Source organism: Camponotus vicinus, unplaced genomic scaffold, assembly GCF_025532165.1.
Source record: "Camponotus vicinus isolate PSW18456_S1 unplaced genomic scaffold, iyCamVici1.0 SCAF_1, whole genome shotgun sequence".
Taxonomy (NCBI): Eukaryota; Metazoa; Arthropoda; class Insecta; order Hymenoptera; family Formicidae; genus Camponotus; species Camponotus vicinus.
Genome location: NW_028141945.1, coordinates 29,572,687 through 29,591,686, shown reverse-complemented (window position 1 = coordinate 29,591,686; position 19,000 = coordinate 29,572,687). Strand labels below are relative to the sequence as shown.

General features: G+C 40.0%; 1 protein-coding gene across 7 annotated transcripts in view; it reads right to left on the bottom strand.

Annotated features, from left to right (window-relative positions):
* Svp (COUP transcription factor 2) overlaps positions 1-19,000 on the bottom strand; it is a 315,105-nt gene that overhangs the window by 128,034 nt on the left and 168,071 nt on the right. For 5 of the 7 annotated variants that reach the window (XM_083106213.1, XM_083106143.1, XM_083106065.1 and 2 more), the window contains one exon: positions 13,560-13,623. Coding sequence is in view for 2 of the 7 variants with exons in the window: in XM_083105912.1 (XP_082962038.1) it covers positions 388-733 (346 nt within the window). In the remaining 5 variants the exon portion in view is untranslated. Of the gene's footprint in view, positions 1-387; positions 2,934-13,559; positions 13,624-19,000 lie in introns of those variants that run through there. The other 2 variants (XM_083105912.1, XM_083105978.1) reach the window with 2 other exon arrangements.

Genomic DNA, 19,000 nt, shown 5'->3' with positions numbered 1-19,000 from the left:
TAAGCGAATCGAATCAAAGGGCAATATTAAACGACGAGAAGAATCGGCTTATTAATTATATGAAAGGTCACTGTCATAGTTTCAGTTTCATTTCAGACTATTTTACATATATTATCGCGATCAAGTGATGACAGACTTTCATCTTCCGACATTATACATCTTTCTTAACACATACGAGTTTGAAACAAAATTCATTCGCTTATTGTCTCGCGTCACGAAGCGTGAAATGTCACTGCAATTCGCTCAATTTTATACTCATCGACTACAAGCATCCACTTATTATCACACGAACGATATAAATATTAAGAACGTGCTCGGCAATTCCCGCAACAGTTTTGCGCACTTTCTCAAACTTGGACAAGACCACCATACGTAAGCGACACTCACCTTCGCAGGTAAATTGTCCGTAATGTTTGCCGCTACTCTTGTCCCCGCAGACTACGCACTCGATGTTCGGCGATTTGTCCGTTTGCGAGCTGCCGGACTGCGAGCTGTTCGCCTGGCTACCGGGGGTGGTGCTGGGTGGCAGGGGGTCCCTCGAGGTCAGAACCGAACCGGCGGGCACTAAGCAGGTGATGTCTTCCGGTGTGGCCGAAGGTGTAAGATGCGCGGACGGCATCGGCGGCGGCGGGCCTACCTGGAGGGGCCCGCCGCCGCCGCCGCCGCCGGCTGCACCCAGGGCGGCCCCGGGGTCCCGCGAGGCCCAGGAGGGCGGCGGCGCGACCAACGCCATCGAGGCGGTGGTGCCGCGCGCCGGGAACCCCAGCTCCAACGTGGTGGTGAACTCGGGGTGGTGGTGTCCGGCTGGCACCCGGCCAGGGAACAACGTCGCCGTCGCGGCCGGGTAAACCACCCCGGCAGTCGCCAGGGCGTCCGCGCCTACCGTCCCGCCTCGAACCACCCTGCCGGTTTCCTGCCCGTGACCCGCGACCGACGACGACGGGGCCAGCTGTTTCCGGGTCGGTTCGACACTTCCGACCAGAATCGTCCGGTTAATTCCTCGAGTTGGGTTTAGCTCGATCCGGCAAGATGCGAAATCCTGGTACAGTCAATGTCCTGGACAATTTATTCGTTGATTATTCTGAAACTGCCGTTTATAAGTTACGTCTCTTTATTCACTTCTTCCTGTCCTGAATATATCTGCAGATAGGCACGCATCATCGCGAAATAAATCGTACGAGAGATGTTCGACACCTATCATACTTTCAGAGAAGCATGACTAGATCGACGTAACATTCTTCAATTATTGTTCGGATGCAATTATACGTAGATACTTGAAGATGTCAAAGTTACTCTACTTCAATGCACTACTTCTTCCAAGTAGTATTCTCGATTGCTTCCGTCTTGATTCTTTAAATCTCCAATTAGATGGTTTCCTAAAATCTATAGAGATCGAAGATGCGTCCAATCTTTCGATTTCCTCAAAGATATTCTAAGCGAAGACTTCGCAGCTCCAATCAATCCCGTTATCGCTCACAAATTGTTGGCGCGGCAACAATCATACATCAAATCGGGAAAACTTTTGGTAAACGCGCGTAAACGGCGATCGCGAACGCTGCAACAACATCAAACAGTAACAATTTCGGTTACACTCGGCCATGCACTCGGAGGCACTTCACTTTTCCACGTGCACGTCGCGATTTCCCGAGGCGAAAGGTCTCGCGTTAAAGACACCGACATCCACATCGACACTGATCGGTCTATCCCAGCAATTCTTCGAGCATCAAGACGACGACACACGATTCATTCGAGAAGATGAAAGAAAGAGACAGATAGGTCCGGACGACCCACAACAATTCGGAGCAGCCGCGTCCTTTGGAGCACCGCTTGATGTTTCGCACTCTGACGCGTATCAGAGTATACGCCGAAGATCACTCTTGTTCACGTGCATGCATGCATGCGTGCATGCGTGCGTGCGTACGTACGTGCGCGTATGTAATCGATATAACGTGTATGTCCTTTAGCGACACTTGCGTTTGCGCGCGAATCTCGTGTGTACGTCCGCTCGCTCGCGTGCGCGTGTACTTCTCGCGGATGCGTGTTGCGCGATGGTGTGCGTGATGATGTCGTCCCTCTGTCGCGCGCTCGCAGCGCCGGGCAGCAGCAACAACAGCAGCAGCGGCGGCGGCGGCGGCGACAGCGGCGGCGGCGGCAGCAGCAACGGCAGCAGCAACGGCAGCAGGAGCAGCAGAGCGGCGGCCCGTGCTGTAGTAGTAGGAGGAGAAGGAGAAGAAGAAGAAGAAGAGAGGTGATACTCGACTACCGCCTCGATACGACTATTCTTGGGGCCGACCAGAGACCGACTGCCGACTAAGGCGACCCCTGACACCGACCTGGCTCTCCCACCATCGCAAACCCGCGAGGGTTTCTCGCGGGTTCCGCCAGTTTCCATGACTACCGAAGGTGGGATCGAGTCCCGGGCTCGCCCCGGTCGGCCTCTCATTGGCTACGGGTCTACCCTACCTTGGTTGATCAGCACGCGTTGCCCGACCGAGTAGTTCCATACCCACTTTGACTCCTCGATCTAGTCGCAGTTTCTCCCTTCTTCTCTCAGTCCCGCGCTCGCGATGAGCCAGTCTCCCTCCTTCGTTTGAGGTCGTCTCGCTCGCCGCACCGACGCCTCGCATCGCTCTCCATCTATCTATCCGTCTACGGTCGGTCTATTCGTCCTCTACTCTCCTTCTCTTTCACCCTTCCTTCCTCACCCCCTCAAGTTTCTCTTTTTCTTCCTGTACGCGAACTCGACGAACAAGCGATCCGCAGTTCTCCTTATCGCGTTTCTCTCGTCCTCTCCTTTACCCTCTATCTCACCACTCTCCTCGTGATCTCCTCTCTCGTGGACCGAGCTCTCCAGATTCTTCAACCTGCTGATCATATTACTACGCTTTTTATCAAACCGACCACTACCACGAATCATCATCACCGTCTTTAAGCGTCTGTCGAACAACTTTGTTATCGGGAAGGGGCATTTCGATTCATTAGATTCAACCTTGGACTCATTTTAGCCATACATATTTACACTTCTTGAGATTTTTATCGCTTATCGTTTCAACTCAATTTATCTGCGTCTTGTTTCCGTTGATTATTGCTTCGATCGTCTTGATGAATGTCGCAATATGTGAATAACAATTTTAATATAATTCTCTTGGCAGCTTTTTCATTCTTTAATATTTAATTTTTCCTTATATATGTTTCATTTCGATAAAAAACTATTTTTATTTCCTCCACACGTCATATAAAACTGCTTTGTGAAAATCCGTTAAATTTAGCCGGTTGGTAGACGACGAACAACGAATCTATAGACGAGCGATTAACATTTCATCCGGATCTTCGCGGCCGTCTCTTCTGCTTTTCTTCTCTGGAAAAAGGAGCCAGGTGGAAGGAACGCGACCGTCCACCCCGCCGGTGTCAGAAGCAGCCAAGGGAAGAGAGGTCAGAGCGAGAGGGCGGCAGCCAATGAGGACGTGGAGTCAAGTGGGGCGCGAAAAATGGGCCGGCCCGCCTTCCATCCACCCCCGGAGGCTAAGGGTGAGGGTAAGGGTGCGCGGAGTAGGGCTAGAGAGGGCTCCGAAGGCGGCCAGGGCATCGAGGTAGGGTCAGTCGGGTCGCAGCCCTGCGCCCCTACAGCCTCGCTCTTGTCATGCTCTTTGCTCTCTTTTCGGATCTCGCTCGCACTTCCACGCTCCATCTCGCTTTCTCCCGTTCCATCGTTTTCCCCCTGCAATGCGTCGTTCGTACATAGTTTCTCGAGCTGCCCGGACCCGATATTCTCCACATTCAATCCTTCTTTTCAACTTTCTCGTTCCATATGAAGAAAACATTGATTTGACATTGGTGATACATATGATTCGGTGATCGTTAAATTCGCGATTATTCCTCTTTTTTTTCCTCTCATATTTTGAATCTACTTTTTTATGATTCGCATAATTTCTGTTACTGAATCTTCGTTTCTCCAAGAAGAGTAAAAAAAATGCCTGATAAATTAGCAATCAACTATATTTCTTTCTCAAATCAGCATAATTTATTTCATCTCAAACGCGTGTGAAAATAAAACGATGCTGAAGTTAAAAAACAACAAATTTCACATTACGTCATCAATCATCTTATCCCGTTGCCAATAAACTCCGTCGTCAACATTCTTATCGCGCAGTCGTTCTCTGTTTTCTACGCCGTAATCGAACCAAAGCGGACGCGTAAGACGATCTTCTCGCCAAGAAACGAAATCGAAAGGAGACATCTTCGACGCGTGATTCGAGCGCGAAGAATTTGCCCTTTCAATCCATCGCCAGAAAGTACAATTCTTTTCTCTGCGTGTTGCGTGCACGCAAATAGCGAACGATGAATAGTCGATTGGACAGACGAGCGAAAAACGAGAGATGAGAGTACGAAAGATTCGAAGATCGCGAATCGTTGGCACTTGCGCGCTCTTGAATCAAACTCAATAAATGCGACCTCTGACTGTCGTAGACGTTGTCGAGGGTCAAATTTAGGCTGCGACCGCATCGAATTTCGTGCACCGACGTTCCACCTGACGACGTCATCGCCTCAATCATTTCTTTCGACATTTTGGGATTTTGTTTCATCGACGGAAAAACAATATCGTTTTGTACATTTGTGCTACTAGAAAAGAATGTAAAAACCTTTTCCTCTTTTTTAATAATCTTATTGTTATTATATTTTTCATATTTTTTCAATTTTTGCAAGCAATAATATATATATTAAAAGAGAAATTTAATTCTGTTATCTTGTCAAAAAATTTATGATAAATTGAACTCTGCATGTTATCTTATCATTCATAGAATTATTTCTAAATCATTATATATATACACACACACACATATGCTATTTTATTTTATTTTAAATCTTCGCTTAATACTTATCTATTGCAGTACATATCAAATCAAATAGATTTTAATATAATTTAACAAATTGGAATACAAATCGACGAGTTCAAAATTGTATAGTTTATTTTAAATGACATTTATTATTCCGTTTTTATCAAATCAAGCCAGCTCTCTGTTAATAGTAATAATTTTTTACTCCCGACTGCTGCCAACCTACGGTTGGCAAAAAGACGGAGGGAGTATGCGTTTTACCGAGCTCGGATTGTTTACCAGACGTATTCTCGATAACTATAACGTAGTTCGATATCATCTTTTACATATTAGTTTCTTTTTAACCAAGGAAGGTTTCTAGTATATAATTATCATTATTTATTCTATTAATAAAAAGCGGAAAAATAATATTAATCCGTCTATTCATTCTCTCATTGGCTGCGAGTGAATCTAAGAAGCAAAATGATTCACCAATAAGATTCGTTCTAAGCATATAGGGAAATATAGACTACGGTCGGGGAGACGCTTTGGATGCTTTGAAGCGTTTGATTGACCAATCAAGTTAAAGAAATTTTTTTACTGCTCTTGTCTTGATTGGTTAATCAAACGCTTCAAAGTATCCAGAGCATCTTCCCGACCGTAGCCATAGTAACTTGAGTTGGAGTTAAGACATCGAAGTAGTGGCGGGAAATAATCGACATAACCCTATATGTCAAATAAAATAAATTAGTGTTATTGATAATAAATTGTTATCAATAATTATAAATTGTGAACAATTGGTTATTTATCAGAGAAAAAACATGGATATATCTGAAGAAAATGTTCCTAAACAGGTAAACTTTTCTCTCTTTCTATTATTAATAATAATCTTTTTATTTTTTTTTTTATTTGTAATTATATATTCGTGATCGCGTGCGAGACACATCCGTATCATATGTACTCGTCTTTAAAAAACCTCGGATCCGGTAACGAGACGGAGAGCATTCAAAAATCTCAAATCGCTCGAGGCATCAACCGTCAGAGACGGGAGCGTCCCGTGGTGAACCCAAGAATGACCTGCGGTGTAACCGCAGCCCCCGCAACCGCCGCCGGGGGTGAGCGAGCGGGCGTAATAGTTATAGGAAGGGGTACGTACGCGGTGTGGTCGTTGTGAGTATACATCTATGGGGTGGAAGTCCTGATGATGAGTCGAGGGCGAAGAGGAAAGGCAGGGGCGCCGCGTACAAGTGCATATCGGTGAAGGGGTGCCCGAACAATGCGCTCATTCAATGCGCTCTAGATATGATTACCGGAAACCATCCCGTAATTACTTTTTGTACATCGAAAACGCACGAGGCCCTTCGCTTCCCTCCTTCCTTCAAAAGTTACCCCCTCTGCCGTTCCTATCGTCTGCCCCTTTCCCGTTTCCATCGCTGTCACGGCGCTCCTTGGATCACGCAACGACCTTTTTCCACCCTCTCGGTCGTGCTTTTAACCGGGTCTGAGCTCACCCGTTAACTCGCCGTTCTCAAGACGATTTATCGAAATTGTCACACTTCGCGGTGCACTTCAAGCCACGTGACGGTTTTGCAAAGTACTCGTGGTATTTGTCCACAATATCCGAAAAATCCGAAAAGCTTACAAAAGAAATTGAGTTTAATAATAATACGTGTTTTTTTTTCTTTTATTATTGCAAATGTACAGTTCAATTTGAATAAGAAAGAGAGAAAAGTTTACCTGTTTAGGAACATTTTCTTCAGATATATCCATGTTTGTTGTAAAACTTTGTTTCTGATAAATATAACTTCACAACAATTATAACCTCAATTTAAGTAATAATTATAACTTCACAATTTAAGTAATAATTACTGACAACAATTTACTATCATCAATAATAATTTGACATATAGAGTTATGTCAATTATTATTCCCGCCACTACTTCGAGATGTCTTAACTTCAACTCAAGTTACTGTAATTCCCTATACGGTTGCTTAGAACGATTCTTATTGGTGAATCATTTTTGCTTCTTAGATTCACTCGCAGCCAATGAGAGGACGTATAGACAAAATAATATTATTTTTTTTTCGTTTTTTATTAATAAAACAAATAACGATAATTATATGTTTGATAAATCCTTCCTTGATTAATAAGAAATTGATGTGCAAAGATGATATCGAACTACGTTAGTTATCGAGAATACCCGTCACAATCAATCCGAGCTCGGTGAAACGCATACTTCCTCTGTCTTTTTGCCAACCATAGGTTGGCAGCAGTCGGAAGTAAAAATTGAAAATAATTATGATCTTGTGAAATTATATTAATACACACACAATATTATAAAATTGTAAAATATGTATTATATTTTCTATTTCGTCATGATTTTGATATAAAGACATAAACGTATAAATTTGCTATAAATAAACTATTATAAAAATTGTTATATATATAAATTTTAAAATTGATTTTAAAATTGATTTATTATCAGCTATCTAAAAACCATCGGATTACTAAGATTATTAAAGAGATGAAAAAAAATAATAATAAACATTTCATTAAATCTTATAACACTTGATATGCATTACATATTAAATATTATCGATTCGAAAATCTCTTTGCATCAACACATATACACGTTTCATGTCACGGATCAATCGCGAAGAAAAAATGCGGCACGTTTCGTTGAGCAAATATTTATCTTGTGCTATTAATTAAGTACTGAGAAAGTTGGTTGCTCGTTTGAGTCGCGAGCAGGTTCGCAAAATGCAAACGGCGATCCGGATATTTTTCCAATCTTTCAACTTTTCGCAAAGAGCGTAGATATTACCCGCCCCTGCATCCGATGGCCGTGTAATCTTGCCGTACGTCTTTGATAGGTTTATTACCGAACTCTCGGGCTTGTTTGCTCCGTGTACATAAAGTAGCGCTGACTTTTTTTCCGAACGTGGTTCTCATCCTTGCGATATTCGCGTAATCGCGATTAACATTGCAATTTATCGATTGCTTTCCTTACTCACCTTTTATTTCGTTCAAGGTGCATTATTGATTTGTTTAATTTGCTTGCATATTAAAGGTAATAAATGGTAAATTCATTGAAAAACACATGTTATACATACATATGTGTAAATGAAGATTTTTTAAACTTTTTGTTATATATAGATCTACACTTACACACACGTGTGTGTGATATTTTTTACTTTATATATTATAAATTTCGTGATTATGCACTTTGATCAAACATAAGTGTGATTGCGAAATGAGAAATCACTCCTTTACAAATAACAATGTTTACATTTCCGTCTCGTTGGAATGAATAATTTCTTGTTTCTTGACTAAATTCATCTAACGAAACAGAGTTAAAACCAGAACATCTTTACGTGCTTTCGAACTCTATCTTATATCGGTTAAGGAGGCATCATTAATCCTTTATCACTGTCATTGACTTTTGTAAAATCGAGAAATTAAGAGAAAAAGGAAAGAGAGAAATAAAGAGCACCGGAAAGCGTCCAAAAAAATATTTATACGACTATAAGTTTCAGATCCGAGGGAGAGAATCACTGCTCTCGCGGTCGTCGCGACGACGACGACGACGACGACGACGACGACGACGACGACGACGACGACGATCACGACAACGGTGGCGGCGGTGGAGGCGGCGCCTGCATTATGAGTGTGTTCATATTTCCTGCGTTTGCCTCCTTCCATCCCTTATCTGTCTTCTCTACCCTCGGAGCCCTTTTGTTCGCACTCTTTCGACTGTTAATGCCGCGAAATTAACTCCGGGAGGAGCGAGTTTAAGAACTGCGCGAGAGACCAGATATGTATATATATTTTATATATATACATGTATTTCTCGTCGTCCGTTTCCACTGTTCTTCGCTCACTACTACCCCATTGTGTCCCGCAAGCGGTATTATTTTAACATTATCAGTTGCTGCGCTTAATTAATTTATTTATGAACTGCGCGCAAGCGAGACAGAGAGAAAGACAGTAAGAGACAAGAGCTCGAAACTTGAGTTTCATCGTCGGATTTGTCTCTGGAGGTTCAGCGGTTCAACCCCTTGTCGTCGATGGTTGTCGGAGCCGGTCGAGACTCTCCCGGGCTTAGGATTCGCCGAGCAAAAGGACGTAGTCCTAATAACGCTTCCTCCTTTATTGCGTCCCGTTTTATCGCCGGCCAAAGAAACTGCTCTGCGGAGAATGTCCGAGCGAGAAAGACAGAGAGATGGACGGAGGTAGACAGAGAGATCGGAGGCGAAGGAGGACTACGACGATTTAAGGACTGAAATCGCAATGAGAGCGGTAACTGTTGTAATGAAAAAGGCGCTTGATTACTCGTCGCGGACGGCGTTAAAAGCTGCCGTGATCGCTGATCTTTTAGTAGTAATTATTCTTATTCTTGAAAAGTGATGAAGATAATGGCACAATAGGATAAGCAATTTAAATGAAATAAGAACTTGTGTTTTTCTTTATGAAACAAAAACTGGAATTCTTATTTTACATTTAATTGTAATCTTTAGAAATATAATTATCACTCCCCTAAACGTGTGTGTGACTATCTTTATAATTTTATAATATTAGATTGTAATATACCTCATGTACCAAGAGTACAAATTGACTCACATTTAGATATATTCAGCATTAAACGCGAGAATAAAATGCAGACCAAGGTGTCCTCGTAGTGAACAGCATCGTGGTGAAATTCTCGGCACTTTGCGTGAAATTCGAATCACAATCGGAAAAGACGGAGATCGGCCGGACCTTTCTCTTTCGAATTGAGCGATAAATCAAGCGATACCACGTAAGGGAGGAACCCTCTACCGGGACATTTGCATAGGGGAGATTTTGACCCTTCGTCTTGGTGGACGAAGTTACCGGTCAGTCGTCCAGTTTTGGGATCACCTGTCCCATGATTATCCGGGGTCAAGATTGCGAGAGGGATTTTGCCGGGAACGGGACCCTTGCACCTCGACGAAGCCCCCCCCCCCTGCGCCCCCTTCTTCATTGGTCAGTAGCCCTCCTCCCCGTCCGACTCACCGGTCGGCCTTCGACGCGTTTACGATAAATTAATGGTTTTTCGGGGCTCCTTGCTCTGGTCGGTCTCACGGAAATTCAAATCGGCAACTGTCTTGTTATTATTTACGGTCGTCCGTTTCGAGTCATCGACCGTACGACATAGGCAAACTTTCTTCGTTCAAAGATGAAACATTTTTCGAAAATTAAAAAAGAATTTTTTAATTAATAAGTTCCTCCGAGAAACATTAGCATTAAATTTAAGTATCAATATTAAATGCAATCCATGAAGAAATTAAATAACTAATTTCTTTCAAAATAAGATCAAAGAAAAAAATTAGCGTAATATTATATTGTTATTATTATTAAAATTTGGACAAGCTATCAATATATCATTATGAGAAAAATATATAATTTTTATAATTTTAAATTTTAGAGATATTTAAATATATAATTCTTATACATTGACAAGTATATATTTTTAATATTGATGATATTTTAAAATATCGTGAAAAGAACGAAAATAAACGAATAAAAAATAAATTATAGACAGAAATAATATTTAATTTTGCACATTTTTTGAAAAAACATCTATTTGCCGGAAATTTACAAAATGCAGTGCGACGCGCGGTTCTATTTACTTTCGATGACCCGAAAATGGACAATGGTCATCTCGTGCACGATCATTAACGATTCGGTACAAACCGGAGAGAAAATTTGACGATTCCAAGGAATGAAGGAGAATCGGATACCAGTTCTGTAGGGAACGCTAATGGTTCTATATCAAACACCGGCCGGGGCCATTTAACCGCGCAGAAACTTTCATAGAGTTTCATCATTAATCTCCCCTGAAGTCCTCTCGTGTGTAAACAGCTTTATTGGCAGCTCCGAGGAAACAGATTCCGTGACGGTGCGAACTAAGCGAATTGCAAAATTTCACGGAAAATGTTACGTCGACGCGAGTCGATCGACTGCAGATGCCAGATGCAGGTGAGATCCGCATCAGTCATCCGTCGGCCGAACGTTTAACCTTTCCTGCGCGCTCTCGACAATACTAAATGGAAAAGCTCCGAGGACGAAGAAGGGGGCAGCTGGTTAAAGAAACTTTTATGAATAATATCAGAAGAGATCGTTAACGTAACATTTTCCAATTGATTCATTGACTTAAGTGCAAGTGTAAATTGTTATAAAAATATTTAGTTAAAATCAAATTGTCAAATATAATTATTAATTTCTTTAACTTGATCAATAACTATGAGACACTAAAACAAGAAAATATCTTCTCTATTTTTTCTGAAAGTGAAAAATTCATCATTTTTTCACTCCTAATTCTAATTTATATTTAAATAATAATTTAAAAAAATGTATATTTAAATAATTTAATAATTTATATTTAAAAAAAGCGTTTGCAGGCTCTTTTTTTATATATTCAAAACTAAATGACGAACAGTGAACTTGCCAAATCTGATGCAATGGTAATGACTGAGATTCGCGGGACACAAGTCGATGCGAATGAGAGAAATACAGAAGACACGGGGGAGTTTTTCGAGTGGTAGAGTGACAGGCAGGGGGCGTCGGGGGAGACGCGCCGGAAGGGATCGAATCGCGTTTCCCCTCGATTGACGACGCGCGTAACGTCACCGAGCGACATATGGCCGTCGTTGATTGCACCGCGCGGTTTCACTTTCAACCACGCTCGGCGCACCGCGAGAGCGTGGTTTCGTAACCGTGGTAATGACCCGTTCTGACCCTCCTGTAACCACCCCGGCTCGAATTAATACACCGGCTACCGGTTTCTTGAGCAAGTGTTTGATGCGGGAAGGATTTGCTTAAATTTTCCGAAATTTTAAATCTCGATTGATATCATTTATTGATACACATGAATATCATTAGATTTTATCAATTAAAATTTCTTCTTTTATGATTTTACCTTTATACAAAATATGTTTTATCTAAAATTAACAATTAAAAAAGCTTCTTAAATTTAATAGACCAAAGTATTAATTTTTCAATATAAACTATTTTAATTTTTAATAAATAAATCTAATGTATTTTTTATACTATAAACCTAATGTATTATTTTTGAAATAATGATTTTGTCATTAATTATTTTATTATTTTTTGATATAATCATATAAATAAATACATATAGATTCAATTATTTATTTGTACAGCTTTTCCATTTTTCTTTATTTGTTATGTTACCAGATTTGGATAATAATATTTATTTAACAAACTTATTTGTAGCCAGCTCATATAATAATTAAGAAAATTTATTAAAAATATAAAAGAGTAATTATAAAGAAAAAAAATGTTGTTAAAAAATATGAATAAAATTTTTTTCATTGTTTCAAAATTCTTATGATTAAGATTCTATTTATGACAAGCCTACCATCTTTTCTCTGTGCTTCTATATTGATTGTAACGTGATAAATTGCGCGAAAGAAAATTTACTATACTATCAATGATATAGGCTGTACTGGCAATAATGAGAAACTCCTCACGCACGATAGGGTGTTTCAAGGCACCTCGATATACGAAGGGCGAAGAAAGGTACTACAAGGGTGGCTGCTGCCCCCTGGGGAGCCCATTGTCCGGAATACCCTGATTAAAAACCCATTCCCCGGTTCTGCGCTTTAACCGGATGTTCAAAACCGAAATCCCGAGACCGTTGTTCGATTTTCAGCGCGCACTCGTAAAAAAAGGAGCTTCGTAAAGACAGGATTATTATTCAAGAAGCCCGTTATTATTTAATTGCCGCGATATGAATATGTTAAGCAAATTTCCAGCTTTTTTACACACATTGTATGAATATGCATATAAGATACAAAAAAAGCACGTACGAGAAAAACGTTTTACAATCTCTAGCATATTCTGTTTCGTGCGCTACTGTTTGTAAGAATTTTAAACGTATATATTCAAAAGAACTCGGTTGAAACAGTTAATATAAAATTATGAGATAAAATATTTGGAAATTAAAGATATGCAAATTTTAGTTTCTTGCTAAAAATTGAAGATCCAGTGTAATTTACGTCAAATATTTATTTTAAATTTATTATTAAATATTATTTATAACAAGATTTTTTATTACACAAATTTTATGTAGAAAATATAACATAGTTTTTTAAAAAATTATCCTAAATAACCCGCTTGAAAGTAAACAAAAGCCCGACAAAATATCTTGCTATTTATCTTCTGCAGTTTAGCGTGATTTTATTCGTTTAATTAAATCAATAAAAATAAATAAAAAACGAACAAATAAACATTATTTACAATGTGCAGCACATACATCGCAGACGGCGAGATAGAGTCGATGTATAATAGTAACGCAAGGCAAAAGGAATCTGCAGATATAGTACGGCTGCAAGGCATGCCATACGTTAATTCCGGCGATAAAGCGCAATCTGTCTGATCGACGCGACGATCGCGCGTGATTATGATTGAGGATGATTAGCCGGAGAGAGAAGAGCGAGACGAAAGAGAGAATGACGCGGAATCGTTGTTGCGTCAACGTGACGAGCAACGCAACCCGTCGAAAGCGCTCGCCATCTACGGACGTCATTAGTCTCGTTGACACCCCTCGGCAAATAATTACCGGCGCCTCTCACGGTAGCCTAGCCTCCTTTGATTCTCGCGTGCATCGAGCTATTATTTTGAATCGGAAAATCATGCTAAACTACTGCGATGTGATTTTTTAGAATCGTTTTACGAAACAATTGCACAAGAGTACTCACAGAATTTCCATCGGTGACTCTTATCAGGTGGAATGGCAGAATGACAATTACTAATGACCGGTACCTATAGGAAATAAAAAAAACGAATTAGATTAGTTTAGAAAAAATAAGTTATAAAAATAATTTTTTTAATGAAGTAGTACAAGTGTTGATATAAATTGTTTTCATCTTTAGTTTTAACAGTAAAATTCTTTATTTCGTCATTCTAGAAAATTTATGATAATTTTCTTAGCACAGATGAATCTTTCATAACGTTGTAATGACTCCTTTTAGCTAAGAAAAAGCTGTAAAATTGTCCGAGGAAATTATTAATAATTTTAATAATCTCTTCCCATGAAGTACATCAGGATGAAGCAGTCTTCTCGTGGAAGTTTATTGGTAGATCATATACACGACGGCAAATTACATGTAGATAACATGGCATGGGCTGTCCGTACGCATGCTATATGGAAAATATTCGCGTTACATGTAGTAATAAACTCATGATCTCGTTAACCAGATTAATGAGCACAGTCCGCGATTACGTTCTCGCTTGTATATACGCTCTTTGGCAAGAAAGTACTACCGGCACTAAAGTTCACAAAGACTTTCGAGCCAAGTCTGGCGAACAGCTCGCACGATAAATTCCATTACTCATTGTGGCCGATCGTTAGTAGATACATCGCATAGCCGCTCGCGCGAGCACGATATTAAGGACGGCGGCCCTATTTGTGGGGAGGCGCGAAGAGCGCGGGTCCGGGCCGCTGTAATTTGCATCTCGATTCAATTCCGGCTGGCATACCTCAAGGAGAAAACTTGTCCATCATTAGGTGTCCGAACGTTACTCGTTAACGTCGGACGCTGATGAGCGTGCCGGTATCGATTGGGCCCCGCGAGAATGAGAACGCGCGCGAGAGGAAGAAAGAGAGAGAGAGGGAGAGAGAGTGAGAGAGAAGGACCCGCTCGATAAAAGGTACGGCGCGCCACGTAAGATTGCGGCAGAGAAATATTAACGAACTACCAAGAGAGGCTGACAGTAATGCTCCTTTAGGATCGCGCACGGCTATGCATTAACGACAGGTGTTGCGATGCGACCTGACCCTATCCACGGAAATTTGGTTGTCGATCGATCGCGATCGCGTTGAGTTTATTGCAAGTATAATTTGCAGGTAAAATGGAATTTCAAGTTGCCAAAGAGACAAGATTGTTTAATAATTAAAATTTCCATAATATTGTGAGCTTTAATCTTAATTTTAATCTCTGATCAGTTTCCCTCGCCTCTTGAAATATTAACATATAAATAATTCCAAGAATTACATTTTATTTATAATTTTTCAAAAAAACATCTTTACAATTAAAGACAAAATATAATTAAATATAATTAAATATAATTAAATTAATCTATATAATTAAATATAATCATATACATAAAATAGCATTTTTACTATTTTTTAAAGAATAATAAATTTGATCTTCTCTTTTCTATAAAATATTGAGGCGTTATAGCTGCGCTAACGACGGATTTACTGGACGTCGTTAGAAAATATCTATGATTTCGCGATTATTACGCGTTTACGCGTGATTTATTATAGGTGAGAAATCATGGATAAGAGACCCATCGCATAAAGGATATCGATGTGGCGTGCGATAAATAATTATCGTGGCGCAACCGGTATCGTAAAATAGTTCGACGCGGTTAATTAGGCAGCCGTGTAATTGATGAGGGGCGATCGTTCGAGCGCGAAAGCTTCTTGGCGTTTCGCTCTTCGATTTGTTGCTTCCTTCGACTGACGCGCCTGTCTGCTCGATTTTAACGGCTATTGAGGACGACATTCTTGATTGACTCGGTTTTCCTAGCGTTACCGTTAGTTTGCGCAAAAATGCGAAGCAGCTTTAATAAATTGAATGTTTTCAAATAAAAAGCACATTTTACAAAAATGTTTAATAAAAATGACGTGTATCTTTTTCTATATTTTCTATAATTTATTATTATATATAAATTAATATTTAATTAGGTAAAATTTAAAATTATTGTATTATTACTTTATTATTATTAATATTTAATTAGGTAAAATTTAAAATTATTGTATTATTACTTTATTATTTTATAATTAAATCAATTATAATTTTTTGTTCATTAAATATCCCTGAATGCATTAAAGAAATCAAATTACAATATGAAACCACTTAGAAAAATGTTGACAGTCTGAAACGTTTCGAGTTAACTAATCTAACGACAAACGTATCCTAGGTTTAAACAGAAATGTTCCCTTATTTTAACTCTACGAATGCGACTACTGTAAACGATCATGTTATATTCGTTGTAGCGACATACAGCATAGCCATTACCAAAGTCAATAAAGCTCGTCGAAGCCTAAGAGACACTTCGTCGGTCAACCCTTCGTCGTCTGTCACAATCGCTTCGTCCGAGCTGTATTTCTCCGGCAGTATTTCATAATTAGCTAGACAATGGCGACGAAGACTCGTGACTACGTAACAAAATCCCCTCCTATTATCCTTCCACCGCGCGGGAACGCAATGCGCGCGTTAGTGTTTTTCTGCTCCATGAATCTTAGTCGAGCGCGCTCGACGACTCAGCAGCAACCCGGCGGGGACGCTTCCCTGCGCCCCTCGAAAAATGGTAAGCTGATTCAGTTGTTTACCCGTCTACCTGTTCACCTGTGCGACTGGAAGAGATCTTACAAAAGCTAAATTAGATGCAAAGAGAAGCGAGGAGCGTTAGCGCGTCGCACAAGGGGATACGCATCTAAAAACAAGCGTCAGCACTTGTACCTTTTCTCGAGCACGCAACTCGTTGTTTGAGGAGTCAAGATGATTTTATATAAAAAAAAAATATTACAATTAATTAGGATAATAAAATCGTAAAATATATCGTAGAATATTATCTGTCGTCGTCGAACTGAATAAAAAATGAAAAAAATATATTTAACATTAACTTGTAATATGCTTGCTTTGATGTGTATTTCTGCACAAGAATTTACGACATGATGAACCGTTTAGGATAATGTAACCAGCGCTTGCTGGTCAACGAGAGCGAGCGCGTATACAGAGAAGCTGGTAGCTGGTTTTCGGCGCAAGAGGTCATCGCGCGGTCGGCTCTTCCTTTGAGAGTGGCGAACGTTAATCAGTCGGCAGGACCGGGAGGAGAGAAGGAGCACGGCACCGGGAGATTAATTAAGCCGTAATTACTGGACAGCCTCTCTAGTTGCTAATGGGCAACCCGATATCCGTGAAAGGCCGCGTAACACCGCGTGAATAGACGGCCCGACCGCTGACCGTCAGCCTCGCCAATGATTATTGAGCCCGCTTCGATATATTAGCGAATATTCTGAAAAGCATCTGCGATCCTCTTTCCTCTCACAGTCCTTCCTCCTCCCGATCGATTGTGCGCAGAGTTCTTAGGAAAAAATCCCTCTTAGAGAATCCAAGATTAAGAGAAGATTATGAAAGTCGATAATAATTTCAAAGAATGCAAATTGCGATACACAGAGGTAGAATTTAAACGAAGGACAATATTCCCTCTATATACAGGGTGTCCCATTTTAAATAACGACCTCAAATATCTCCCGAATAATACGTTTTACAGAAAAATGTTTCAGACAAAAGTTGTATGGTTTCGAGGGGGCCATAAGATGGTACCATTGGTTTGACCTTGAAGAGTCATTTGAAGGTCACGTGAAGGTCACTTCAATTTTTTTAAATGGAACACCCTATATATTTTTGCACATTCTTGTAGCTCATCTCGAGAGCTTTCCAAAACACTATAATTAAGTTAGTTTTCATTAAGTACTTTCCGAGTTATGAGGCTTGAAATCATTTCTTAATTTTACATGAACCGTAAAATATCTTGTAAAATATTCATTTTTCGATTATCTTACCCTAATACTTTTATGTACAAAATAATGAGAGGAATTAATTGGTGTAAAGAAAACACATAATTGTTTCGAAAGAAAAAATGCAATTGTTAATCGCAAATTACATTTTTTTTTTCGAAACAATTATGTGTTTTCTTTACACCAATTGATTCCTCTCATTATTTTGTACATAAAAGTATTAAGGTAAGATAATCGAGAAATGAATATTTTACAAGATATTTTATGGTTTATGTAAAATTAAGAAATTATTTCAAGCCTCATAACTCGGAAAGTACTTAATGAAAACTAACTTAATTATAGTGTTTTGGAAAGCTCTCGAGATGATCTACAAGAATGTGCAAAAATATATAGGGTGTTCCATTTAAAAAAATTGAAGTGACCTTCACGTGACCTTCAAATGACTCTTCAAGGTCAAACCAATGGTATCATCTTATGGCCCCCTCGAAACCATACAACTTTTGTCTGAAACATTTTTCTGTAAAACGTATTATTCGGGAGATATTTGAGGTCGTTATTTAAAATGGGACACCCTGTATACTGTGTTCATTTTCGGGCTTGAAAGTATTTGACTTGAGTCTAAAGCTTTAGAATTTTGTATCTTCTTGTCTGTCTTGCTAAAATTAAAATTTTGGAAATAATCGCAATATATTATAGGAAAATATGCAAGACTATAGGAAATAATATTCCGATTTTTATAAAAATATTAGGCAATTTTCGTACTATTGTCATAAATAAAAATATGATAATTGTTATAAGAATACTAAAATATTATATCGTATATTACGCAACCTTTATTGACAATCAAATATTAATATAACTAGAATGAAATCGAGAGATTCTCGCTGGATAGCGTCGTGGTCGAGGGCAAAAACATGAGGGAGATCGATTATCCTTAAAGGAAAGGAGGGAGAACGAGGGCCCGTAGGCCAAGAGAAGGGACCGTGGGTCCCTGTAGCGGACAACGACAGCGGCGACGACGAGATCCCGAAAGGTAATTACTCCGTATACTATATATAAACAATGGCGCTCGTGCCCCTTGTTGCTCGTGAGAAACAAAACCACGGTCAGTCCGTGCGCGCCAGGTGGGGCCCCAATGGGTTGCTCCGCGCACATACCTGTCCGCGGTAACTGATATGCCCGAACGAAGGGGGAAGAGGAGGAAAACGAGACGACGGGGGCCGCCAGTTAGGCCGCGGAGATTATGCCTTTAACGTCTCGTGCAATGAATTACATAAGCATTAATCAGCAGGGTGGCCCGAGACCCGGCCAAAATCGCCCATAACCGAAACAATACGCCGTAGAAAAGAAGAACGGCCGGTCGGTCGGTTCTCAGTTTCCGCTTGAACGATCTCGTGGCTACTTTCTAGTGTGTGTGACTGTATTTTCTTGATTTATGAAAATTATGTAGCTAGAATCACATGACTCGCCGGTTATATTATTCATCAAAATAATAATATAGTAAATATTAGCGAGACAATGTTGAAATTTTATTATTATAAAAGTGAAAAGCCGAATGAATTAAAAATTAATATAATCTTGTTTCGATTAATATATTAGCATAAATTG